Genomic DNA, 27,611 nt, shown 5'->3' on the forward strand with positions numbered 1-27,611 from the left:
GTTCCTGGCCCATCGGGGGGGGGAGGGGGGGGGGGGGGCTGGCCCCTGTCCCAGAACCTGGACACCTGGGCTCCAGCAGGGTCCTGACGGGTCAGGCTGGCGCTTCATGGCTGGGGACGGATCCTGGAGCCCAACGTGGACCTGGAGGCTGAGGAAGGGAGCGGGGGTGTGCCCAATACCACTGCCTGAGACCACCCAAGTGCCACGTCTGGTCTGCCAGGCCCGAGGCTGGAGCATGTGGTGCCCTTGAGCAGTCGACCCGAGGCCCACCCCTGGAGTGGCCTCTGCGGCCCCAAGGCCCTGTGGTTGGGATTTCTGACCTGAACTTCACGGTCTAGGTCTCTGGTTCATAGCAAGTGCAGGAGTGACTGACGGTTCGCACCAGCAAGGGCTGCCTGTGGCCAGGGACCTGCGAGTCTGCCACACGGTCAGGGCCTGACCTGCAGGCAGCGGCGTCCGTGGAGGCGCCATGGGAGAGGAGCAGGCGGTAGTGCGCTCAGGCCGCAGCCAGATAGGGTGAGCCACGGGCAGCAGCCACGTCCTCGTCCGCCAGCCCGGGGGTTGCAGGTGCTTTAGAAGCTCCTCGGGGAGAAGCCCCCACAGCTGGGAACACTGCACTGCGTGTCGGCTGGGGCGTCCATCCCCCTTTCCACGGGAAGCCGCAAGCCCACGCGGGGCAGGGCTCGGGCAGGCGCACCTGGGGAGCAGGTGCGGTGGGGCAGAGGAGCCTGGGTTGCCAAGGCATCAGATGAGCGCACAGTCAAAGGCTGGTGCTGTAACCATGTACCTGGCGGGCAGCCAGCCTGTACCCACCGGGCCTGGGCCACCTGGCTGCTTGGGGCCCACCCATAGCACGTGGGCAGCCCAGCATCCCTGAGGGGCCCCTGGGGCACTGATGTCACCAGGGCGGGGCAGGTGACGCACCGCAGGTCTGTGCAGCTGGACAGCGGGGAGCAGGGAGCAGGCTGTCTGCCCTCTCACCCACCGCAGGTCTGTGCAGCTGGACAGCGGGGAGCAGGGAGCAAGCTGTGTGCCCGCCTCTCCCCAGCCTGGTTAGCCCTGCCACGAGGGACATGGAACCCAAGGACCAGCAGCTCACGGTGAGTGTCCCTCGTGTGGCCTGACAGCCGTGGGGCTGTGTGTCCCCGAGGCTGCCTCCCGCTCCTGGCTGCCTGCTGACCTCCGCCCCCGCGCCCAGCTGTGCAGGCCCGCCCGCCTCCCTCCTGGGGACTGCCCTCCTGGGGCGTAGCGACCCTTCTCCAGATACCCCTTTACTCCCTGCCTCTGACCCTCCCCGGGGACTCTCAGTGCCTAGACCAGGACCCCCAAACGGGATGGGGTAGGCCCTCCATCTGGCCCTGTCCAGGCCCTGCGAGGCCTGACCAGATCCACCTGCTGGGTCACTGGAACCTTGGCCCATTTGCCCGTGGGGTGAGATGGGGCCAGGGACCTGCCCCACACCTATAGGCTGGTTACAGAGCGACCCGCCATGACTGCCCCAGGGAGGAGCCCAGCTTCTGTGTCTCCCAGGAGGACGGTCCCGTCTTGCAGAAGAGAAAGCAGGGGTGGGGTGGGGGCATGGCTCTCACGGGATGGAGGAGGATTTGGGGCCCTGGTCTGCGATTCCACAGGACTCCCCCGTGCTCCCTTAGAGGGGCGGGGTGTGCAGAGCCATGGGCCATGGAGCCCTTGCACCTTCTGCGAGCAGAGGCCCAGGTGAGGGCCGGACCACGAGTGGCTGTGGGGCTGGGCGAGTGCCTCCGTCTTCCCATCCGAAACAGCCGGCCGCTGAAGTCCCTGCTCCTCTGAGCACCCTGTGGGTGTGAGCAGCTCGTGCTCCTGGGTGGGAAGTTATACCTGGCCCGGCTGGTGGCTCAGGGGTTGAGCGTCGAACTGGGAACCAGGAGGTCACAGTTCAATTCCCAGTCAGGGCACATGCCTGGGTTGCAGGCTCGATCCCCAATAGGGGGCGGGCAGGGGGCTGCAGATCAATGATTCTGTCATCATTGATGTTTCTCTCTCCCCCTCTCCCTTCCTCTGGAATCAATAAAAATATGTTTTTAAAAAGCTATGCCTGGAGGGGCTTGGGGTTCGCTCGCTGGTCTTACCTGCTCCCCTAGGAGTGGGAAGCGCTGGTGGGGCGGCAAGGAAGGGCCAAGAGGGGGAACGAGGCCCCGGACGCAGCTGCACAGTGTCCCGCCCACAGGTAGTGCTTCGGATCCGCCCGCTCAATGACACAGAACAGGAGGAGGGAGCCAGCGTCATCGCCCACAAAGTGGGTGACCAGGTGAGGCTGAGGGCCACAGAGGGTGTCCACAGGCATGAGGCTCACCCTCCCGGGCGTGCCACTTCCGCTGGGACAATCGCTCATTCACACTCATTCGGTGATTGATGCCCATCTGTACACTGGTTACTCGTCCATGAACTGTTCACTCACTCACTCACCCATTCACTCACTCACCCTTTCACTCACTCGTTCGCTCATTGAAGAAATGTCTAGCCCGGCCGGCGTGGCTCAGTGGTTGAGTGTCGACCTATGAACCAGGAGGTCATGGTTTGATTGCCGGTCAGGGCACATGCCCAGGTTGTGGGCTCAGTTCCCAGTGTGGAATGTGCAGGAGGCAGCCAATCGGTGATTCTCTCTCATCTTGATGTTTCTATCTCTCCCTCTCCCTTCCTCTCAAAAGAAAAAAAAAAAAAATGTCTATGTCATGCTCACCGGGGACGTCGAGGCAGAGCCATAGGGGCAACAAGGGCCCCCCGCCAGCTCCCCTTCGTGTGGGGGTCAGACTGGGAACAGATGAGTGTGTGATGTCAGAGCTCAGAGCCGTGGGGGTCGATGGGGGTCATGAAAGGCCCGGGAGCCTGGGGGCTCAGTGGTGTGTGGGAGAGGGCGGGGCAGGCCCCCCCACCCTCCGCTGGAGCCAGTCTCATTGGCTGAGCACTGTCCTAGGCCCGGGACAGGGATGGGCACCTCACCTGCTGTGTGGCCAAGGGTTCCTGCTCCCCGGACTCGGGCTGGAGTCGGGCGCTCATGGCGCAGGAGAGCAGGTGGTCACTTGCAGAAGGAACGCCACAGCTGAGGGGGAGCTTGCCAAGTGACCGGATTGGCCGTTTGTTGTTAGAAAGGCGGCTTCATTGTTTATTTATTTATTTTAAATATATTCTTATTGATGTCATAGAGGAAGGGAGAGGGAGATAGAAGCATCAATGATGAGAGAGAATCATGGATCAGCTGCCTACTGCACACCCCACACTGGGGATCAATACCCCAACCCTGGCATGTGCCCCGACTGGGAATCGAACTGTGACCTCCTCGTTCAAAGGTCAACCCTCAGCCATTGAGCCACGCCAATCAGGCTAAGAATTCACGATTTTAAAGTGAAGAGTTCAGTGGCATTTAGCACAGTCACACTGTGTGCACCCACCTCCGTCTAGTTCCAAAGCATTTTCACCCCAAAAGGAAACCCACACGCCCTAAGCCAGTGATGGGGAACCTTTTGAGGTCGGCGTGTCAGCATTTTGAAAAACCCTAACTTTACTCGGGTGCTGTGTCACAGATAGAAATTTTTTTGATATTTGCAACCACAGTAAAACAAAGATTTACATTTTTGATATTTATTTTATATATTTAAATGCCATTTAACAAAGAAAAATCAACCAAAAAAATGAGTTCGCGTGTCACCTCTGACACGCGTGTCATAGGTTCGCCATCACTGCCCTAAGCAGCGCCCCCGTCCCTGTCCCAGCCCCAGTGACCGGGCCCCTGTCTCTGGATTTGCCCGAGTGGACGACTCACCCAGTGGAATCGCACCGGGAGCAGGGGAAGGGGTCCGTTTGCGGCTGGTTTCCCGCACTGAGCGTGTTTCTGAGGTTCGTCCATGTTGTAGCATTTTCTTTTACTTTTATTCTGTTTTTAAATTTGACGTGAGAGCAGAACATCTACTTGTTCACGTATGCACGCGTGCCCTGACCAGGGATCGAACCTGCAACCTTGGCCTATTGGGATGCTGCTCTAAGTAACCAATCGAGCCGGCCCAGCTTAGCTTCTTGTTCTGAAGTGACGTCAGGCTACTCGAAGGCCTTCGGAGCCCCTGGAGGGCCTGCGGAGGGTCCAGGTCCTCTGAGCCCAGGCTCCCAGGCAGCAACGTCCTCCGTTTTCGCGTCCCTCTCGCTCCCTGATCACAGACTCCCTTTAGGGCACGTTTCAGAGTGAACCGGCCGAATGCCCCTCCACACCAGTGTTTCCGTGTGGAGTCCTTCCCCGCCAGGCCCACTCCCCGGGCTGGGCTGGAGCCCCGCAGGGACCGGGCCAGGGCCCTCCAGCGCAGGCCCGGCCAGCCAGCAGGTGCAGTGGGAGCGGCCCGGGTCCTCCCGCCTTAGACCAGCGACTTCAACCGGTGCCGCAGGGATTTATAAAACAGGCAGCACCCGACGCTTTAGTCAGGGCACTGCGCTCTTTTCCCTTCCAGTGGTTCTCAACCTTCTGGCCCTTTAAATACAGCTCCTCATGTGGTGACCCAACCATAACATTATTTTCGTTGCTACTTCATCACTGTCATGTTGCTACTGTGAGGAATCGTCATGTAAACATCTGACATGCAGGATGGTCTTAGGGACCCCTGTGAAAGCGTCGTTCGACCACCAAAGGGGTCGCGACCCACAGGTTGAGAACCACTGCCTTAGACTGTCAAATAAAAAGTGACAGCGGCCAGCACAACTACAGCCGTGGGTGTGAATGCCCTGTCCTGAGCCATGAATGTATAGGTCACATTGTAGAGTTGCATCTTATTGGTTATGTCGCATAACAAGGTTGTGTTTGATTGGTTAACTCTTGGTACCAGAAATCCTTATAGATGAGTATGGGCACCTGTTTTTTGTTGTTTTCTTTCTTTCTTTTTAAACCCTTACTCAAGGATATTTTTCCATCGACTTATAGAGAGAGTGGAAGAGAGAGGGAAAGATAGAGCAAAATACTGATGTAAGAGAAACACATCGATTGGTTGCCTCCCGCATTCGCTCTGACAAGGGCCCAGGCCAGGGAGGAGCTGGCAACCCAACCAAGTTCGGTGCCATTGACTAGAATCGAACCCAGGTCCCTTTGGTCTGCACGCCGATGCTCTATCCACTGAGCCAAACCAGCTAGGGATTGGCACCTGGTTTTTTAAAAAGTCACTTTGGAGCAAAAAGGGCAGGTAATTATTATTTGTAAATTGATTTAAATTATACCTATTTTTTTTATTAGATCAGCAAAAAATTAATACATTTTTTGGTGTGCGCAGAATTTGAGTAATTAGCTTATGTGCTGAGATGACAAAGGTCGAAGATCGCTGCCTTGGACCCTCACTAGAAGGAGAGAGAGTTGCCTTATGTCCTGGGAGAAGTGCTGGCCGAAGCCAGGCTCCTGGGGCTGCTCTGCCTGTTCCCCCTGCCCCCTGAACCTCTGGGCAGCCCTCCCCCCCGGGACCTGTTTCCAAAGCCAAGCACCAAGGGCCAGGGCAGGGAGGTGGGTGGCCACGTGGCCCGTGTGTCCCTAACACTGTGGCTCCTCCCCAGCGCCCTCCAGCTCTGAGTAAACAGAGCTGACTGGTCTCTAATTGCCCTGCCCCCCAACCCCTTGGGAAAGGTGCCTCTGAACCTCCCATGGCCCCCAGACGTCCTCACACCCTCCTCCATAATTACGCTTCCATGTGAGATAGGACGGGCCAGGAGGGTCGGCCGGGCCTCAGAGAAAGCAAGAACTGCAGAGCTCAGGCGGGTCCTTCCCCAGGTACCTGTGCGCCCCCGCCTCCGTCCTCCCCTTCGCTGGGGTAGCTCAGCCCCCGGCAAGAAGAGGGAGGCCCGGGGGAGTGAACGTGCTGGGGTCACGCAGGGGAACGCAGGAGCCAGACGCTGGCTCAACACCTTACAGTTCACGAAGCCCTCCCATCCTGCGGAGCCTTCCCACCTGGTTCCCTGGGCGCCCCCCAGCCCCACTGACGCTCCGCCCCTGCTTCTAGATGGTGGTGCTCATGGATCCGGGCGAGGACCCCGAGGACACGCTGCGCACACACCGGTCCCGGGAGAAGACCTTCATCTTTGACACCGTCTTCGACCAGCACGCATCGCAGGTACCTTCTGCCCACTGCCCCTTAGTCCCTCTGGGCCAGGCTGTCCTGACTGTCCTCACCAAGCCCTGACGTCCCCTGGGGAGGACTGTGTGGCCAGATGGTCTCATCCATCGCTCATCACAGGGGTTTCCCTGATGATCAAGGAGGTTAGCAGGGTTTACACATCTCATCCATCCATCCATCCATCCATCTGCCCACCCACCCATCCATTCACCACCCATCCATCCATTCATCATCCATCCATCCGTCCATCCATCCACCCATCCATCTATCCATTCATCCACCCATCCATCTATCCATCCATACATCCATCCACCTATCCATCCATCCACCATCCATCTATCCATCCAGCCATCCATCTATCCATCCAGCCACCCATTCATCCATCCACTACCCATCCATCCATCATTCATCCATCCACCACCCATCTATCCATCCATCCATTCATCCATCCACCTTCCACCCATCCATCCATCCATTTACCTATCCATCCATCCACCCATCCATCTACCCATTCATGCATCCATCCATCCACTCATTCATCCACATATCCATATCCATCCACCCACAAACCTATCCATCATTCCATCCCCCATCCATCCCCCATTTTCCCATCCATCCATCTATCCATCCATTGTCTATTCATCTGTCCATTCATTCACCTATCCATCCGTCCATCCATCTAGCACAGGGGTGTCTGGCTGCCATGTGTCTAGAACACACTCCCTGCACAGGGCTCCTGTCCCAGGAGGGGCGGCACAGTGAGCAATAGAAACAAACCCACTGGTACTGGTGCAGTGGTGGCAGCGAGCGGAGGCCTTTTCGGGGGGACTTTCAGCTGAGACCGGAAGAAGGAGCCCACTGTGAGAGCAGAGGCGGGCAGGGTCCAGGCTGAGGCTTCGAGTCCCCAGCCCACAGACAGGAGCCTGAGGCCAGGTCAGGTCGTCCTCACCAGCACCTCACCTGGCCCTTGCCGTGAGAGGGGCCTTGTCACCCACACCAGAGGGTCCCCGGGCTCAGAGCGGTGTGACAGAGTGAAGGACGCTCACTCCCGAGCCCTGCAGAGCGGATCTGAACCCCGGCCTCCTGAGGTGGGAACGTCCCCCCAGCAGGCGAAGAAGTTGGGATGCTGGGCCCAGCCCTGCACCCAGGGGACCTTCCATCTGCACCACCTTCACCTTCCATGACCCAGCCCTACCCGCGCCCCCCGCCCCCCTCCCCGCCCTTCTCCACTGCAGCTGGCAGTTTCCATCAGTCCTGGGCGGCTTTAGTCATAATGGGGAAGGACTTCAGGCACCCGAAGGCCCGACCATGCCCGCGTCCCCATGGCCCACCCGCGGGGCTGTCAGTGGACTGGTGCTGCGGGCGTCCGTGGGGGCTGTCACCTGCAGCAGCCACCTGTGGCCTCCCTCTGTGGCCTGGGCCTCCTCACACATGGCAGCCCTGAGCTCCAGGGGGGTGAGGGGGGAGCTGCCAGGCGTCAAAAAGGCTCAGCCACCCCAGGCATGGCATCCCTCTGCCCGCTTCCCTGGCCCAGACTTGGGGAAAGGGGATTAGACGCACATTTGGGGGGGCAGGGAATTTCCAGCCATCTCAGTCCACCTCTTTCCTTCCTGCATCCTGTCCCACTGGGTCCCTGGAGGAGTCCTTTCTTGAATGCCCCTAGGGACAGGGAGCTCACTACTGCACACTCCCATCGCTGTACTGCCGCCTCACCTTAAATTGCCGGTGGAGACTTCCACTCCCTGGTCCCAGTTTTGTCCCATAAAGAGGGTCACACGCTCCCCCCAGACGCCCAGCCCCGTGGCTGCCCCAGCCCTTTGCGTTCCCCCCGATTCCTCCCAGTTTTCTCAGAAGCCCTGGAAAGGACTCACAGGAGTGTGGTATGACGGGGGCCAGGCTCAGGGTGGAGTGTCCCCTCCACAGCCTCCCTGCGGGTCCGCCTTGTCCACACTGTGAGGCGGGGCCGGCGCAGGTGAGGCCTCAGGTGGGGCAGTTACGGCGCATCCAGGGTGGAGCCCAGCCATGCCCACGCCCGCTGTGCCTGGACTGCCCTCCCCTGTGGGGCCCTGTCCATGTCCCCACGGCATGGACATCGCAGGCTGCCTCCAGCTGCTGTCCACTGGGCGGTGGTGTCCTTCCGTCTGTCTGCAGGGGGACGTGTATCGTGCCACCACCCAGCGCCTGGTGGACAGCGTCGTCTCCGGATACAACGCCACGGTGTTCGCCTACGGCCCCTCAGGTACCGGGCGTGTCTGGAGGGGGGGCTGGTGGTGCGGGCTCCCTAGCAGCCCAAGCACCTGCCAGGTGCGGCGCCCCACTGGCCTCTGGGCCCCGGCTCCTGGCACAGCAGCCTCGACAGGCAGGGGAGGTCCCTCTCACAGACGGACATGGAGCCTCAGAGAGGGACAGTGGCTTCCCCAGCACGCAGCCTTCTCCCCGCGGTTCTGCGCCACGGTCAGTGCAGTCAGGCCTAGCCCCTCCTGTGCAGATGGGGAAACTGAGGCCCTGAGCAGGGCCTGGCCACAGCCACAGCCACAGCCACAGCCACAGCCACAGCTTGGCTAGCCCTCATCCGTTCAACAAAGGTCACCAGCACCTACTGTGTGCCAGGCGCCAGTGAAGGGGAAGAGCAGCCTGGTCCTTGCCTGTCAGTGGGCGGGGGAGGGGCGGGGGGCCCCATGAAGAGACTTCTTAAAAAGTGATGCGGCCATTCGGTTACAACATGGCCCAGACACCTCGGAGAGGAGAGAGAGACCCCTGTCCCTCCGGCCGCACCACCTCCTTCACCCTGGGTTCCTCTGCAGGCAGCGGGACCGATGGACGGATGAATGGGTGGATGGATGGATAGATGGATGAGGGTGTTGTGGGTTTAAAAAATATATTTTTATTGATGTCAGAGAGGAAGGGAAAGGGAGAGAGAGACAGAAACATCAATGATGAGAGAGAATCATGGACCGGCTGCCTCCTGCATGCCCCCCACTGGGGACAGAGCCCAGAAACCTGACAGGGAATCAAACTGTGACCTCCTGGTTCATAGGTCAACGCTCAAAACCTGAGCACTGCTGGCCGGTTCGGACTGACAGTTTTACCCTTGTTACCAGAATAGGAAGCGAGATGTCAGCAGCGGGAGGGTTTGCGCGATCGAGGCGGCGCGGGCATAGTCTCTGGGCAGGTGCCCGGCGGGGTCTGCGCCCACTCAGGGCCGGTGGGTGTGGTGCCTGCAGGGGCCGGGAAGACCCACACGATGCTGGGCATGGACGCGGAGCCCGGCATCTACCTGCAGACCCTCGCCGACCTCTTCCGGGCCATCGAGCGGACCCGGGACAGCGTGGACTCCAGCGTGTCCATGTCTTACCTGGAGGTGAGCCCGCCACCTGCCTCAGGCGCCTGACCTGCCAGGCGGGCGCGTTACCCCGAAGGCCCTTGGCAAACCTCCGCCTCCGAGCAGCAGGTTCTGGTGGGCGCAGAGCCCAGCGACGCGAGCCCTGCCCTCTGCTTCTCCGGCTGCTGTCTCGCCCAGATCTACAACGAGGTGATCCGGGACCTGCTGAACCCGTCCTCGGGGCTCCTGGAGCTGAGGGAGGACGCCAGGGGCAGCATCCAGATCGCGGGCATCACGGAGGTCTCCACCTCGAATGCCCAGGAGGTGAGGGCCAGGCGCCACGCTCCGAGAGGCCAGGAGGCCCTTCTCCTCAGGTTCGCAGCAGAGCCGGGCACACGGCCCAGCGTCGCTCCTCAGCCCGGGGCTGGGCAGCACCTGCACCTCCCCGCCCTCTGGCCTGCGCTCCCGGCAGGCTCCCCCGTACGCCCTGGCTCAGCCCCACCTCTGCAGGTCCCCCCTCCCTGCTCAGATGCCCCTCTTCAGCGCCCCCCCTTAGCGGTTGCAGTTACGCAGGCGGCCTCAGTGACCCTGGGTGCCCTCCCCACCCTGAGGTGGCTCCTTAGCGAGGGCGAGTGTGGGCATCGCTGCAGCCCTGCCCCTGCTCTCTGCCCCCAGGCTCCCCAGTGCCACCCTCACAGCACTGCCCTCGGGGTGGGCTCCCACCGCCCAGGAACCTTCAAGGGCTCAGCCCGCCCCATGCCCGTGCTCCAGCCCTGTGGGCTCGGGCGGGGAGAGGTCGGGGAGGGTCTGCAGGTAGATGCCGGGCTTCTTGCCCATTCGGCCACAAGCACTGTGCCGTCTTCCTTCACCCTGCTCTGCAGTCCCAGCACGTGTGCGCACAGTAGGGCTGAGCAGAGCCCCCTGGGCGTGGTCTCCACAGCTGCTTGCTCGCAGGAGGGTTTGCCCACCTGCCGCCCCGTCGGGGCCTGAGATCCGCATTGAGAAGGGTTCTGGCTGCCCCGGCTCTGTGCGAAGAGACGGGTAATCCACTGGTGATGTCTGCCACAGGCAGAAGATGGTGAGGGGCCGTGCGTGCCCCAGCCACCTGCCATTTCTCCGTGAATCAGTCACTTCACCCGCAAACCAGATATCGTTTCCCCTTGACGAGGTGCTGCATCAGCACCCCAGCACGAGGTGCCCCAGGAGCTCGGGGCACCCCTTCCCTTGCCCGGTGGATCTGCAGGGAGCACAGGGCCCCTCGGGCCCTAACGGCCGCCCCCCACGTGGGCTCCGTCCTCAGATCATGCAGCTCCTCACCAGAGGCAACCGGCAGCGCACGCAGGAGCCCACGGCCGCCAACAGGACGTCCTCGCGCTCCCACGCGGTGCTGCAGGTCTCCGTGCGCCGGCAGGGCCGCGGCCACCACCTGGCGGAGGGCGTGCGCGTCGGGAGGCTGTTCCTGGTGGACCTGGCGGGCTCGGAGCGGGCATCCCAGGTGCCTCCTCCACGCCTGCACCCACGCCCGCCCCTTCCGTCCTCCACTGTCCCTCAGTCTGTGAGCAGGACCCTGTCCCTCCCTCCAGCTCCCAGGCCTGGGGTGCCCCCTGAGCGCTGGCTGAGTGACTGGGAGGGCTTGAGTGGCAGTCTCCCCCTCCCCCGCCCCCAACCCCAGCGTCTGAGGCCGGACCCGCCTGCAGGGAGCCCAGAGCCTCAGGAGTCGGGGAGACAATTGTGAGCAGACCATTGCAGCTCGGGGAGGCTGTGCTTTGAGATTTGGGGTCCACGCGGAGCTCATGGGAGCTCAGAGGAGGGTGGTGGTAGTGGTGGGGTCTCAGGGCTGGGCCTGATGGGCCCTGAGGACATTGGGGGAGTGTACGGAAGAGCATGCCAGGGGGAGGGGCCTGGCCGAGCACGGAGGGTTAGTGCTGGATCCCGGCTGCGGCCCAAATCCCAGTCTCCACCCTGTGCCCACCCGACCCCGACCGTGGAGGCCCTCCCCTCCCTCCCTCACCCGCCCTGCCCCGCCCTGGCCCCGCCCTGGCGCTCGGGCTCCTGAATCGGCCAGGCCTGGCCCAGAGTCAGACTATTTTTTAAAAATATGTTTTTATTGATTTCAGAGAGGAAGGGAGGGGGGAGAGATTTAGAAACATCAATGATGAGAGAGAATCATTGCTTGGCCGCCTCCTGCACGCCCCCCACTGGGGATCAAACCTGCAACCCTGAGCACGTGCCCTGACTGACCAGGAATTGAACCTTGACCTTCTGGTTCATAGGTCAGCGCTCAACCACTGAGTCATGCCGGTCGGGCCAGAGTCAGATATTGTAACCTAACCCTAGGATTGCAATGTGCATGTTCATGGGAAACCTGAGGTAGGAGAGCCAGCAGGTCAAAGACAGCAGCCGTTGGAAAGACGGTAACGGTCCCGAGAGGAGGGGCGGGCCACGCGTCGCCACGGCCCCTCGGGAAGCACAGGGCCCTCAGGAGTGGGGGGCACTGATGAGCCTTCACGTGGCTTCCCGGGGAGAGCAGGCGGGGTCTGCGGCTGGAATAATTCCAGACGCAGGAGGACAGAGGGCTGTCCTGGGTCCTGGGGCCCAGTCCTGGACAGCAAGGGCAGGGGGACCGTGGCCCTGTGTGATGTCGGGAGGATGAGGGGGCGCCGCGAGGGGGCGGCCTCGTGAATGCACATTCGCATCTTCACTGGATCAGATGGCTGCAGACACGCCTGCCCACGCTTACCTCATTCATGATGCTGAAGGGCACCTGCCAGCGCCGCACACGGCTCCCCTCCCTCCAGCGGCTGCCCAGTGTGCCCGCGGGCTTCTGTCACCCGCCTCGCGGCCCCGGGTTTGGGTCCAGTCCGTGCCTGCAGGGCCCGAGCTTCCGGGGGACGGGTATGGCCCGGGGCCTGGTGTGGGGAGCGGGTGGGGCACAGACCATCTCCCACCAGCCCACCTCTCCCCGAGCAGACCCGGAACCGCGGCAAAAGGATGCAGGAGGGCGCGCACATCAACCGCTCGCTGCTGGCGCTGGGCAACTGCATCAACGCGCTCAGCGAGAGGGGCGGCGGCCGCACGCAGTACGTGAACTTCAGGGACAGCAAGCTCACACGCCTGCTCAAGGTACAAGCTGCAGGCTGGGTGTGTGCATGTGTGTGCACATGTGTGTATGTGTGCACTCACATGCTATGTGTGCATGGGTGCGCACCTATATGTGTGCATATGGGTGTATGCGTGCCCGTGTGTTCGTGTATTTGTGTGTGCATGCACGTGTGTACACATGGGTGTGTATGTTCATGTGTTTGTGCACATGTGTGCACATATGTGTGTGGGGGTATGCATGTGTGTCCTGCTGCCACAGCTGACTGCATCTTCCAGGACTTACCAGCCAGGAGAGAGGCCCTGAGTGAGGTCTAAGGACCCTTCTAGGAACCCCCAAAGGCAGGAAAACATGGTAGAAACCATCTCTAGTCACGACCTGACTGCCCGCCCTCTCAGCATGGTGCAGCCCATGCTTGCATACCTCTAGGGACAGGGAGCTCACTGCCTCCGTCACGTCACGGGCAGTCTGCGTGAGAAGGTCCCCACGCTGAGCCGATGCTGTCGCCTCTGCCCTGTAGCAGGCGTGCTCCACACAAACAAATGGTGCAGCCAGGCGTGTCCCTGCAGACCCGCCTTCCAGTCTAACCTGCTCGCGTCGGAGCGGAAGGCGGACGGGGTGGGCTTGGCACAGGCCTCACGCACCCTGAGCGTCACCCCTGAGCTGCCCTCCTCAGGGTTTGGAGCCGGAGCCTCGGGGCGGTGCCCACGGGCCTGGCGGGGGTGGGGGGCAGACAGCACCACTGGGCAGGGGGCCGGTTCCCGCCGCCCCAGCTTGTGCCCCCGCTGAGCAGGACGCCCTGGGAGGGAACAGCCAGACGGTGATGATCGCCCACATCAGCCCCGCCAGCACGTCCTTCGAGGAGTCGAGGAGCACCCTGCTGTACGCGCACAGAGCCAAGAGCATCAGGACGCGGGTGAGTGCCTGCCCGGTGCACGCCCCTCACGCTCTCGCTCCCCAGAGCTTCGGGCTCCTGGGCCTCAGCTCTGGTGCACCCACTGGCTTCGTGTCGGCCCTGCAGCCTCCTGTTCTCTCTCCTGGGGCCTCCTCTTCTCGGTGAGGCTGCCGGCGTTGGCCTCGGGGCTGCCTGCCCCTCACCCAGTGTCCTCGCCTCTAGGCCCTTCATTTCCTTCGCAGAGAACAGTGCCCCCCGGGCCGCCCACGTCTGATGTGTGAGAACCTCCTTCTTCAAGGCTGAGTGGTACTCATTTGAATTTCATTTTAATTTTTAACAAATATTTTTATTGATTTCAGAAAAGAAGGGAGAAGGAGCGGGAGAGAGAGAGAAACATCCATGATGAGAGAATCACGGATCGGCTGCCTCCTGCCCGCGCCACACTGGGGACCGAGCCCGCAACCCGGGCCTGTGCCCTGACCAGGAACCCAACCATGACCTCCTGGTTCCTAGGGCGATGCTCACCATTGAGCCACACCAGCCGGGCTGATTTGAATTTTAGTAGCAAGACTGCATGTTCCTGCCGCACATTCCTGGCTATAAGATGTTTCCTCGGGGGCTGCTGGCCTGACCTGGGGTGTGTCTTGCCACCAGGTCAAGCGCAACCTGCTGACCATGTCCTGCCATCTGGATCAGGACACAGATGTCATCTCCGACCTGCGCAGGCAGATCGAGCACCTCAAGTCCAAGATCGAGAGGCAGGAGCACAGGAGAAGCGAGGCCGGGATCCCGGATGCTCGAGGTAGAACCTGGCGCAGACCTGGTGCCGCAGCGACGGTGCCGCCCTGGGGTGGGGGGTTGTGAGCTCAGGGACAGACGGTGCCCTGTGGTGGGGAGGAGGCTGGGAGGTCGGTGACCAGGGCCGGGCTTGAAGGAACGTCACACTGTTTTCCACGGTGGCGGCACCGGTTTCACCCACCAGCTCGCACAGGCGCCCTGCTCTCCTGCCCGGCCAGGGCTTGTTCTCCCCTGTCCTGATGACAGACACTCTGACGGGCAGGGGAGGCGTGTCTCCCGGGCTTGGGTTGCCCTTCCCTGATGATTACTGATGCGAGCGCCTTGTCACGGGCCTGCTGGGATCTGCATGTCTTCTTCCTTAGAAACATGTGTTTATTGATGTCAGAGAGGGAGGGAGGGAGAGAGAGAAACATCCGTGATGGGAGGGAATCATGGACCGGCTGCCTCCTGCGTGCCCCACTGGGGATCCAGCCCGCAACCTGGGCCTGTGCCCTGGGTGGAATTGAACCGTGACCTCCTGGTTCATAGGTCAGCGCTCTACCCCTGAGCCGCCCGGCCAGGCTGCACGTCTTCTCTGAAAAACTCTCTTAAGGTCCTTCACCCATTTTTCACGTTGGATTGTTTGTTTTTTACTATTAAGTTGTATGAGTTCCTTATATATTTTGGATATTAACCCTTAGCAAATATATGGTTTGCATATATTTTCTCCTATTGATTCATTATCTACCTATCCACCCATCCACCCATCCATCCATCCATCCATCCATCCATCCATCCACCCATCCACCCACCCACCCACCCACCCACCCACCCATCCATTCACCCACCCATCCACCCATCCACCCATCCACCCATCCATCCACCCACCCACCCACCCACCCATCCACCCATCCATCCACCCACCCACCCACCCACCCATCCACCCATCCACCCACCCACCCATCCACCCATCCACCCATCCACCCATCCACCCATCCATCCACCCACCACCCACCCACCCATCCACCCATCCACCCACCCACCCATCCACCCACCCATCCACCCACCCATCCACCCATCCATTCACCCACCCATCCACCCATCCATCCACCCACCCACCCATCCACCCATCCACCCATCCATCCACCCACCCACCCACCCACCCATCCACCCACCCACCCACCCACCCATCCACCCATCCATTCACCCACCCATCCACCCATCCACCCATCCACCCATCCATCCACCCATCCACCCACCCACCCACCCACCCATCCACCCATCCATCCACCCACCCACCCACCCATCCACCCATCCACCCACCCACCCATCCACCCACCCACCCACCCACCCATCCATTCACCCACCCATCCACCCATCCATCCACCCACCCACCCACCCACCCACCCACCCACCCATCCACCCATCCACCCACCCACCCATCCACCCATCCACCCATCCATTCACCCACCCATCCACCCATCCACCCATCCACCCATCCACCCATCCATCCACCCATCCACCCATCCATCCACCCACCCACCCACCCACCCATCCACCCATCCACCCACCCACCCATCCACCCATCCACCCATCCACCCATCCATCCACCCACCCACCCATCCACCCACCCATCCACCCACCCACCCACCCATCCACCCACCCACCCATCCACCCATCCATTCACCCACCCATCCACCCATCCACCCATCCATCCATCCACCCACCCATCCACCCACCCACCCACCCACCCATCCATTCACCCACCCACCCACCCACCCACCCATCCATCCACCCACCCACCCACCCATCCACCCATCCATCCACTCACCCTCACAGGGCGCGAGCTCCACCTGTTTGGTGGGCAGGCCTGGAGCTCAGCCCTGGCTCAGGTGGCACCGCTCTTGGTGCAGCCGGCTCTCTTGCTGCCCCAGTCACGATGCCCGCCCAGGACCCGGAGGAGGACAGCCGCCTGCAGATGAACGAGACCCGGGCCCAGCTCGCGGGGACCTTCCAGGAGCAGCTGGAGATGGCGCGCAGCCCGGTGGAGCTGGAGGACGCCAACATGGAGCTGCACGCTGACGTGTCCCAGCACCTGCTGGCCATTGCAGAGTGAGTGTGCCGCCCAGGGCCCAGCGCCACCCTCCCGATGGGGCAAGAGGGCCAAGAAGAACCAGTGGGGTTGCTGGTGGGGGCTCCTTTTTTGCGACTGTCTAGCCTCCCTCCCCTGCCTGCGGGTCCCCACAGGGCCTTTAGCCGAGGGCTACTTCTCTTCCCTCCCGCCCTCCCGCCTGTAGCGAGGCTGGAGCAGGTGGGGATGGCGCCCTGGTCCCGCTGGCCCCTTCACGGGCTGGAGCCCAGAGCCAGCGCTGCAGGCCGGGTCAGCCCGTGGGACGGAGGGCGATGCTGAGGCTCAGGGGGTGGGGCTGGCCGAGGGTGAGTGTCTGTCCACTGGCCGGCTCTCTGGACGGCCCACCCTTCCTCCCCGCCACCCGCAGTGAGCAGGCTGCCCGAGCTGGACCGGCCTTGTGCTTTGTCACCCAGACAGGCGTGGGAGGTGCGGCATAGTTAGCAATGACGCTGGGACACCCGGCATCGCCGCAGTGGCCTGGACGTGCGGGCCACCGGGCACCCGCCTGCATGCTGCGATCCGTCCGTGTCTTCTCCCGTCCTCCCTCCTCCTCTCTGTCTGTTCGCTTCACCGCGCAAGCGCCTGCTTCCGAGGAACTCCCGCCCCTTTCCAGCCGCAGCTCCCGTGTCCTTCCTCACGGGCGACGGCACCTGCCCAGGCTCTGTTCTGCCCTGAGCTCACCGGGCCTCAGAGGAGTCCAGGAGGGAGGGGCGGGCTGGCTACAGGGTCCCTGGCTTAATTGCTCGGTGATCATACTGCAAACATTCACTGCTTCTTCTTCTTTTTAATCGGTTTTTATTAATTCTTAGAGAGAGAGGAAGGGAGAGGGAGAGGGATAGAAACATCAGTGAGAGCGAATCATGGATCGGCTCCTGCACTCGCCCTACTGGGGATGGAGCCTGAAGCCCGGGCATGTGCGCCGACCGGGAATCGAACGGCGACCTCCTGGTCCACAGGTGGAGCCACACCGGCCGGGCCCTTCACCTCTTTACTTTTTCCAGTTTTTGTCAGACAGCAGACCCGGCCCTGCCCCTTTCCGTGGCCTCCCTGTGCCTAGCCAGCGGCGCCCACAGGGCTCTGACCCCGCCCCTGTCATGGCTGCAGCTGGGAGCGGGAGAAGACCCCCCACCACGCCCAGGACGAGGTACCTGCGGGGCACGAGCAGCAGGCGGTGGCCGACGCAGCCGGGGACGAGGGCGAGTCCGCAGAGCCCCACGAGGGAGCGCTGGCCGGAGAGGAGGTCTCCCTGCTGCTGGCCGCACAGCGGGGAGCCGTGGCCCTGCAGGTGGGGAGTGGCCGGCAGCCCGGGCGCCACCTGGGCCGAGTCACGACATGGATCGCTGCTCGTGCACCGGCGCTGGCTCTGCGGGCGGGAAAGCCGGCTCGGCGGTCAGAGAGCCGGTCCCGGTCCCCAGGGCAGGAGCAGAGCTGGGCTGGCTGCAAACCCATGTCCCTGCATGTTAGCGACGGCCACACCGGGTGGCAGGGCCCGCGTGCAGGGCGGGAGGCCGCGTGGAGTCCACCGAGAGCCCTGCTGCCGGTCTGAGGACGACACCGGCTCCTCCCGGGGCGGCAGGGCCTCGGCGGCTCCTGGGAGGGGCTTCGGCCGGCGGAGAGAGGCCAGGGACGCGGCCCGGGAAGCCCGGCTCTCGGAACCTCTCTGGAGAGTGAGTCTTCTCCCAGGCTGTTTCCTGGGAAGAGCGAGTTGTTTATTTATTTATTTATTTATTTGTAAGTATATTATTGATGTCAGAGAGGAAGGGAGAGGGAGAAACATCAATGATGAGAGAACCATGGACCAGCTGCCTCCTGCACGCCCCCTACTGGGGATCGAGCCCGCCACCCAGAATGGAACTCTGAGCTCCTGGTTCCTAGGCTGATGCTCAGCCACGGAGCCAGGCCGGCCGGGCAAGAGCGAGCGGTTTATCTGAGCTGTTTATGCAGCGGGGACCTGGGGGAAGTGCGGGCAGCTGGCTGTGTCCCGCCCCGAGGTGAATGGGCGCAGGGGTGTTTTCAGGCTAGTGGCCGAGTCTGATGATGTCCTGTCGCTACAAGCAGGTGGCATTTACTTCACTTAAAAACTGTCACCAAACCAAGGCCCTCTTTTTTTTAAAATTATTCATAACTTTTAAAAAATATGTATATTTCTTTATTCATTTCAGAGAGGGAGAAGGAGAGAGAGATAGAAACATCACTGATGAGAGAGAATCACTGATCAGCTGCCTCCTGCACGCCCCCCACTGGGGATCGAGCCCGCAACCCAGGCCTGTGCCCTTGGCCGGAATTGAACCTGGGACCCTCCAGTCTGCAGGCTGACGCTCTATCCACTGGGCCAAGCCGGCCAGAGCCCAAGGCCCTCTTAATATCTTGGCATCTGCCTGCGGCAAGTTGGAGATGAGCTGTCTGGTACCCGGGCCTGGGTGGCGAGGGCGGGGGCCAGAGCCGCAGTGTGAGAGCCCCATGCAGGGCGTGGTGGGCTCTGGGCTGGGTTTGCACCTGACAGGTGTGCTCCTGGGCGAGTGGTTTTCCGCCTCCGGGACTCGGCCGGCCCTGGGAGGCCAGCCCTGCAGGTGAGCAGGGCCCCAGAGGTCAGGGCACCGGATCACAGAGAATAGAGACTCGGTTAACGCAGGGGGAGGCCACACATCCTCAGAGCCCATCACTGGCCCGTTTCCTTTTTAAAAATGTGTATTTATTTATTTATTTATTTTAGAGAGAGAGGAAGAGAGAGGGTAGAGAGAGAAACATCAATGATGAGAGAATCATGGACCGGCTGCCTCCTGCACGCCCCCTACTGGGGATCGAGCTGCAACCTGGCATGTGCCCTGACCGGGATCGAACCTCTTGGTTCATGGGTCGACCTTCAACCGCTGAGCCACACCTGCCGCTGCCTATTTTCTTGAGTTCAATTTGTACACCTGGTCCATTAGGGGCATGTGGGCGGGGTCCGTGGGGGGAGCGGGCGGGTGGGGCGGCACAGACCTTGGTCCCCGCAGGCGCGGCTGGAGGAGCGGCTTCTGTGCCGCGCGCAGGAGCTGGAGGCAGAGAACGCAGCGCTGCAGGCCGGCCGCCTGCACGGGGCGCACCTGCTGGCGCAGAGGGACCTGCTCATCGGGCGCCTCCGCCAGCACCAGCTGCTGTGCGAGCGGATCATCCGGGACCAGCGGCAGCTCATTCAGGGTGAGGCCGGGCCCTGCTTCCCCCCTCGCCGTGCACCCCGGACCATGCGCCCCGCACCGTGCACCCCAGGTGTCGCTGTGCGCGCGAGGCTAATGTGCGAGGTCGGTGCCCTCTGCCGAGATGCACACGATTTGTTGCGCCATCTGCTGGGACCGTTTAGGTTTTGTGCCGCCCAGGCTCCCGCCGCCTGACCCTTCACTCCTCCGCAGCGTGCAGGCCAGTGCGCCCGCCGCCCGGTCAGCACCTTCCTTCACGCCTCAGTGCGTCCGCCTCGGGGCACCGGGTGTTCACGCTGCTGCGAGCCTCGCGCCTGAGCTGCCCGACCACCTGTTGCTCCTTTGGCCGCACACCTAGGACGGGCTCTTCGGCTTCCTTTTTTTTTTTTTTTTAAATATATTTTATTGGTTTTTCACAGAGAGGAAGGGAGAGAGACAGAGAGCTAGAAACATCGATGAGAGAGAAACATCGATCAGCTGCCTCCTGCACATCCCCCGCTGGGGATATGCCCGCAACCCAGGTACATGCCCCTGACCGGAATCGAACCTGGGACCCTTCAGTCTGCAGGCCGACGCTCTATCCACTGAGCCAAACCGGCTTCGGCATTCAGCTTCCTTTTCGTTGTTGCTGTTACTCTTCACCAGAGGATTTTTTCCCCATTGATTTTATTTTTTAAATATATTTTTATTGATTTCAGGGAGGAAGGGAGAGGGAGAGAGAGAGAGAAGCATCAATGATGAGAGTTACTGCTCAGCTGCCTCCTGCACGCCCCGCACTGGGGATCGAGCCCGCAACCCGGGCAGGTGCCCCGACCGGGAATCAAACCCTGACCTTCTGGTTCATAGGTCGACGCTCAACCACGGAGCCATGCAGGCCGGGCTGTCCATTGATTTTAGAGAGAGTGGAAGGGAAGGAGGGGGAGAGAGAGAAGCACGGGTGTGAGAGAGACACGTCAATTGGTTGCACCCCACACACATCCCCACCGGGCGGGGAACCTGCACCCAAGCGCGTGCCCTTGACCAGAATCACCCCGAGACCATTCTCCTGCCAATGCTCTAGCCACGGACCCACCCCAGCCAGGCCCTTGAGTTCTAACCTGCCCGTTACTCACTCTTGGAAGTCCCCGTGTTACTTTATGATGAAAGGCGGGCCGTGAACCAGCAGGACATTTCCAAGCAGCGGACGGAGCAGAGAGGAAGTCACAGAAACGCGGCCCCTGGGGAGGATTCGCCCGCGCCCCGCTCTGGACCGGGCGGCGTGCCCTGACGGCTCTCCCTCCTCCCGCAGACGCCGGCCTCCCCGTGCCCGCGGCGCTGGACGAGCGCTACGGCCTGTACGCGCGGGAGCTGGGCGGGGGCTCGCTGGACCGCCTGCTGCTGCTGCACTCGGCCACGGCCGCGGCCAGCTCCCTGCCCGTGAGTCCGGGCGCTGGGGGGTCGGCCTGGGTCAGCTCTGGTCGGCGTGTCCCCTCCCGCCCGCCTGGGCTTAGCCTGGGCTTAGCCTGGGACACTGGCCCTGGAGGTGGGAAGAGGAAACTTGGGGACCCAGGAACGGGCCGCCTCTGGCCAGACGCACCTAGCAGTTCCGGTTCCGGCCGGTGTGGGGGAGCGACTCGGGGGACTCAGGGCTCCGGGGTGTGATGTTCACGGGCAGGTCTGCAACCTGGGCCACTGCTAGAGGTAACGGCCGGCAGGAAGGAAGCCTGGGCCAGGGCATCTTCTGGGGCCGCAGCAAGCCCTCGGGTCTCAGGCTCTCCTCTGGGCTTGGGGGTGCCCAGGGGGTGCTCCAGGCCCCGTGTCTACTGCCCGTTCTGGGGACACCTTAAGGAGGGAGGTGGGGGTAGGGATGGGGATGCCCTTGGGGAGGGGTTTAGGGGGGTGGGCTCTGAGTTCCTTATTGAGACCAACACGGTCGTCACAAGCTCTGCCCACGCCGCGGCTAGGCCTGGTCCCCCAGCCCACAGACCCTCTGCTTTGCCTTCTGGGGAAATAGAGGAGAACCCCCTGACTTCAGCCAGCATCGCCCCGTGCCTGTTTTTTAAATATGTTTTTATTGACTTTTAGAAAGAGGGGGAGGGAGAGGGAATCATGGACCGGCTGCCTCCTGCACGCCCCCCATTGGGGATCGAGCCCCAGCCCAGGCCTGTGCCCTGACCGGGAACCGAACCTCCTGGTTCCTGGGGCGACGCCCAGCCAACGAGCCCCACTGGCCAACTCTGTGCCCGTTTTTGCTCCAGGGTCAAGGCCCCCCGAGGCCCGGCCCTCGCTCCTGGCAGAGGCCCCCTTTCTGTCTGTGCCAGGGCCTCCGAGGAGGAGAGCTGCTGGGCGGCGGCAGGAGGGCACCTCCCCGCCCTCGGGGCCTCAGGATACACTGGCTGGCTGCGCCCTGCGGATGCCTCCCCGAGCTCCCTCCTCTGTCTGCCCGCAGGATGGCTCTGTGGGGAGCACATCTCCACCCTCAGAGGAGGCCCCCGGAGACCAGGCCGACAGGAGACCAGCCCCTTTTGAGCTGCCGCAGATGCTGCTGGAGACGGACAGGTGAGCGGGCTCTGCTTCCGGCCGCGCATCGCCTGCCCTTGGATCCAGGGGAGGCTGCGGGAATTGGAGGCCTGGAGGCCTGGAGGCCGGGACAGACTCCCCACCCCCCGGGTTGGGCAGGCAGCCTCCTGGACACCCCCGTGTCCCCCCCAGAAAGCTCCCCCCCTCCTTGTCCAGGTTTTATTGGGGTTTCATCACGCAGCACAATTATCACATCACTGGCCACATCTGCCCTCCTGGGATGGGGCAGCCCCAAGTCCTGCCTCTAACGTGCTGGTCTTTGGGGTGAGCGGCCCCCTTCCCGACACCACCTGCTGCCATCCCTCCTCGGCGCAGCAGGACGTCCTGTCCCCCAGACAGTCCCAGGGCAGCAGTTCTCAACCTTCTGGCCCTTTAAATACAGCTCCTCATGTGACCCAACCATAACATGATTTCCGTTGCTGCTTCATAACTGTCATGTTGCTCCTGTTAGGAATCGTCATGTAAATATCTGACATGCAGGAGGGTCTTAGGCGACCCCTGTGAAAGGGTCGTTCGACCGCCAGAGGGGTCGCGACCCACAGGTTGAGAACCGCGGGTCCCACGGTCTCGGGAGAAGGCGGTGCCAGGGCCGGGAGGGCCAGCGTGTTCAGGGGCCGCCTCCCGGCGAGTCTGTCCCTCGAAGGCCCCCAACCGCCGGCCTCCGGCCTCCTTCCGAGCGAGTGTCCTGCCTGCCGGTCGCTGGCGCACTTGGCGGGTCCCCTCGGAGGCAGCGTGTCCGCGGGGCCTGACCGGGGCCGCAGCGCGGGTTCGAGCTTCCTCTGGGGCAACAGGTGGAGCCTGAGGGGCCCCTGTGTTTCCTCGCAGCCATGGTTTCAAGGTGTCGAAAGCCACTCCCTCAAAACAGTGGGGGAGGCAGGCTGCCCTCGCCCCGCCGCCCCTCCGCATCCTGCTCACGCCGCCAGCGCACGAGGTGGGTGTGCGGGTCACGGGGCCCATCAGAGCTGCGCTGGGCTGGGGCGAGCAGCAGGGAAGCTTCCGGAAGGGGACCCTCTTTACGCAGCCGCCAAGATGGCTGTCAGCGGCGGGATGACCGTGCGGAGACGGCCCCTGGCCTCTGGGAGCCCCCCACCCCCCGGGGCCCCTGCTCCGGGACTCGGGCTGTGCGGGTGCTCGGATCAGGTCCTGGGGACGCCCCTCCGTGGCTCTGGGAGCTGGTGTAGGAGCCATGGCCCCTCCGCCCTTGAGCCCGCGACCTGAGGCCCAAGCACTGGCCTCACAGGACGCTCAGGCCCGGCTTCTCACGTGCTTCCGGGCCCTGTCTCCCCAAAGCAGTCCTCCCCCCCCCCACCCCCCCCCGAGAACGGCTGCCCTGGGCCAGGCCCCTGTGCTTCCCGGCCTGACCCCACTGGTGTCCCCTCAGCGGCCTGGCACTCCAAGGGCGAAGGCCGTGGCCTCCAGGCTGAGCTCCCTGGCCGGCCTGGACCTCACGGAGGTGGCCGCGAGCACCAAGAGCATCGCCCTCGTCGCGGCCTCCCGGCGCTGCCAGGCCCAGGACCGGGAGGGCGGCAGTGGCCGCTCCTCGCTCCACCTTCCGGACTCCAGGGACGCGAGCCCAGCAGGCAGCAGGCGGCCCCGCGCCAGCCCCGGCCGGAAGGGCTCCTTGGAGAGGAAGGCCCGGAGCAGGCGGTCCCCTCGCCTCAGCCCAGGCGTGCGGCCGGTGGGTGGACAAGGGTCTCGCATCCTGTCCCAGGGGTCGAGGCGGACAGCAGAGAGGGCAGGTGGCACCAGCAGGGTCATGGTGGATGGGCCCTGGGCACAAGGGGAGGAGAGAGCCAGGTCCCTGCACCGCTGCCTCCTGCACGCCCCCCACTGGGGATCGAGCCCACAACCGGGCCTGTGCCCTGACTGGGAATCGAACCGTGACCTCCTGGTTCAGAGGTCGATGCTCAACCACCGAGCCATGCCGGCCGGGCTCAGCCTGTGGATTTAAATGTGAACCATCGCAGTGGGTTAGATGGGAGCCCATCCACGCGGAGGGGCGGTGTTGAGAAGGGGACACGTGGGGACAGGCAGCCCTTCTTTAGGGTGTATGGTCACTAGACCCCGTGCACCTAGAGCAGACTGGCACACAGTCGGCGTTGAAGCAGTGCTTGGGTTCATCTCAACGTGACCCTGATGTTTGATCCTCCCCACACCCTGCCCTGCTGTGTGACTCCCCCCTGCAGGCAACGGAGAAGCCCCAGCCCCACTCCCCAGCACGTTGGGATGAGAGCCAGACGCCCCCTGCACCCCATCAGCCGTCAAAGTCCTCGGGCCTCTTCCCTGCTGTCCCCGCGGCCTCCAAGACGAAGCCTGGCCCCCACGCAGGTACAGGGCCAGCAGAGAGCGCGGGCTGGTGTCTCTGTGTCCTTTGGACTCCATCCCGCTTCCCCCCCGCGGCCCCCCCCCCCCGGCCCCAAAGGTGACCCTGTGCCAGGTGTGTGCTCCTGGGTGCGGGTGAGTTTCAGGGCTCAGGGCAGCGAGTGGCCACTGGCTTCCGGAGAGAGGCCGTTAGAGCTGCCCAGCCTCTGCAGGAGTGGCACCCAGCGAGTGTAGCATCGTCCTCAGCAGCGAGCGCCGCCCTGGCCTCTGGCTCCTCAGCTGAGGCCGGAGTCCTGGCTCCCGGGCTTGTAGTCCTTACAGAAATAGACGCTCCTTGTGGGGCTTGGGAAACGGGAAATGAGAACAGGAAAGGAGCACCCCCCCCCGAAACGGTGGCTGCGGGACATCCTCGCTGTGGGGCTGCCCGGGCGCCTGCTATCGAGGGTACGGGGTGTTTCTAGTGGATCCCACCGCAGAGGCAGACGGGAGGGCGTGGGCTCCTCCTGGGCCCCAGCAGGGAAGGGCCCAGCGTTAGAAAGGCCTGTGGAGCTCGGACGGCGCCCGCTTGGTCGATGCCCTGGGCTCTGCGTTGTTTTTTGTTTTGTTTTAAATGTATTCTTTTATTGATTTCAGGGAGGAAGGGAGAGGGAGAGAGAGACATCAATGATGAGAGAGAATCATCGATTGGCTGCCTCCCGAACGCCCCACACTGGGGATTGAGCCCACAACCCAGGCATGTGCCCTGACTGGATTCGAACCCGGGACCCTTCAGTCTGCAGGCCGATGCTCTATCCACTGAGCCACACCAGCTAGGGCTGGGTTCTGCGTTTTAAAGCGTCTCATCTAGCCTTTCTAGTGACCGTGTTTGCTGCGTGTATGACGTGTCAGTCCCCATGGACTGGAGCACAGACCGGAGCTGTCCCCGGCCGAGGAGGGAGGGCAGGAGCCTCCGCGGCCCTCGTGCTCCACACGCCGCACAGCCGTCCCGCTCCTCTGGCTTCTTCGCTCCCCGGAGCTGGAGCTGGAAGAAACCCGTCCTCTCACCCGTGTGGGAGCTAAAACATCAGCGATCCTCCTCCCACCTTCTGAGTTCTGGCCGGGACACCGACCACATTCACAGACACAGTAACAGGAGGAAATCAAAGTGTAGTATATGCACTAACCTGTGTGGCTCAGTGGATAGAGCATCAGCCTGCGGACTCAAGGGTCCCAGGTTCGATTCCGGTTGCGGGCACATCCCCAGTAGGGAGTGTGCAGGAGGCAGCTGATCGATGTTTCTCTCTCATCCATGTTTCTAACTCTCTATCCCTCTCCCTTCCTCTCTGTAAAAAATCAATAAAATATATTTAAAAAACAAAAACAAAACAAAGTGTAATATACACGCGTGGGGAATCCACTCAGGCATGACGGGTCCATGGACATTCCAAAGGCACAGGCAGCGTGGTGTATAGGAGGCGACAGGTCAAGGGAGAAGCAGGTCTCAGATTTCAGAAGAGCAAGGAGCGCTTCACAGGGAGTTGAGGACACACACACACACACACACATGCACACACTCTCACACACTCACACACATTCACACACACTCACACACACATGCACACACTCACATGCACACATACCCACACACTCTCACACACACACACACACTCACACACATGCACACACACACACTCACACACATGCGCACACACTCACACATACATGCACACACTCACATGCACACATACCCACACACTCTCACACACACACACACTCACACACATGCACACACACACACTCACACACATGCGCACACACTCACACACACATGCACACACTCACATGCACACATACCCACACACTCACACACACACACACACACACACACACACACACACACTCTGGGACACGGTCCAGCTGACAGGCCTGCCCGGAGCCCTCTGGTTCACCACACGGAATTCAAATTAATTCAAATCAGGCTGAGGCTGAACCCTGAGGTCTCCTTCCTATACAGGGTTCCCCGCTGAGTCCCTTGGGCAGAGAGGGAGGAAGAGGGTGTCAGAGGTTCTTTCTCCTCCCTTCCTTCCTTCCTTCCTGCCTTCCTTCCTTCCTTCCTTCCTTCCTTCCTTGCTTTTTAAATATATTTTTATTGATTTCAGAGAGGAAGGGAGAGGGGGAGAGAGATAGGAACATCAGTGATGAGAGAGAATCACTGATCGGCTGCCTCCTGCACACCCCCCACTGGGGATCAAGCTGGCAACCCGGGCCTGTGCCCTGACTGGGAATCAAACCTGTGACCTCCCAGTTCATAGGTTGATGCTCAACCACGGAGCCACGCCGGCCGGGCAAGACTTGTTTCTTAATAAGCAGTTTAAAATCATATCCCCAAAGGGGTGACTGTTTTGGCAGCTCTCTGGCGGACAGCAGAGGGGAGTACCTGTCAGCCACAGGCAGTGAGAGCAAGTCCCTAGGACACCCGGGGCCCAGCCCAGGCCCAAGAGAAACCAGCGCTCCCAGATCCACGAGGGCCTGGAGTGGGCCCCGCAGGTGTCAGGAAAGGCCACGTCCTCCGTGGGGCCGGCTGAGGCCGGAGTGGAAGCCAGTCCCTGGGTCACATCGCATGTTGAGGGCCCAGCGGGACGGTAGCGCCACATCCCTCCTCGGGGGCTGGTGGCCTCTGCGTGGAGACGGGCACTGCACGTAGCAGTGGACAGGGACCCCCTTCTCTGGCGGGCGCGGGTCTGGTGGAAAACCCGGGAGCCCGGGAGCGCACTGAGCATGTTTGCTGAGGCTCGGGGGGCGGGGGGTGGGGGGAGAGGGCTGCCTGGAGTTGGCCTGGACCATAGACTGACATCTCCCCCCCTCCAGGGTCTGCAGACAGTGGAGGCCAAGGCCGCAGCCCGCTGCCCCCCAGCAGCCCTCGCAGGCCCCGGGGCCGCAGCGCCAAGGGCCCGAGAAGACCCCTGTGAGGACGGCAGGCAGAGCCGGGGCCAGAGCGCCAGTCCGGGCGCGGCGGTGCCCCGAAGCTGGATAGAGAGACGGGCCCTGGCAGGGGCGCTGTGGGGCAGCCTGCCCGCTTCCTGCAGCCTTAGCGCCAGCAGTGGTCTCAGCAGCGACCTCAGGAGGGGCCACCCTGGGTGTCAGAGCCCCTCTCCGCCCCCCGACCCTCACAGGCACCTCGGCTTTTATGGGTGATTCCGACTGCGGGTGCTCATCCCAGAACCACTGTGCATCCGG

The 27,611-nt window shown here is 62.3% G+C and overlaps 1 protein-coding gene across 1 annotated transcript; it reads left to right on the top strand.

Moving 5' to 3' along the window:
* Nucleotides 1–469: 469 nt before the first annotated feature.
* On the top strand, nucleotides 470–27,343 carry LOC118657825 (kinesin-like protein KIF19). Its single transcript, XM_036312461.1, has 20 exons — nucleotides 470–516; nucleotides 1,049–1,100; nucleotides 2,207–2,287; nucleotides 6,000–6,110; nucleotides 8,265–8,352; nucleotides 9,338–9,474; nucleotides 9,634–9,759; nucleotides 10,736–10,930; nucleotides 12,406–12,558; nucleotides 13,329–13,451; nucleotides 14,085–14,232; nucleotides 16,076–16,319; nucleotides 17,443–17,623; nucleotides 19,335–19,518; nucleotides 20,803–20,930; nucleotides 21,943–22,052; nucleotides 22,899–23,004; nucleotides 23,455–23,751; nucleotides 24,260–24,401; nucleotides 27,243–27,343. The coding sequence occupies exons 1-20, from the start codon at nucleotides 470–472 to the stop codon at nucleotides 27,341–27,343; spliced, it is 2,754 nt and encodes a 917-aa protein (XP_036168354.1).
* Nucleotides 27,344–27,611: the final 268 nt, after the last annotated feature.

This window comes from Myotis myotis, unplaced genomic scaffold (genome assembly GCF_014108235.1).
Source record: "Myotis myotis isolate mMyoMyo1 unplaced genomic scaffold, mMyoMyo1.p scaffold_m19_p_6, whole genome shotgun sequence".
NCBI classification, from domain to species: domain Eukaryota; kingdom Metazoa; phylum Chordata; class Mammalia; order Chiroptera; family Vespertilionidae; genus Myotis; species Myotis myotis.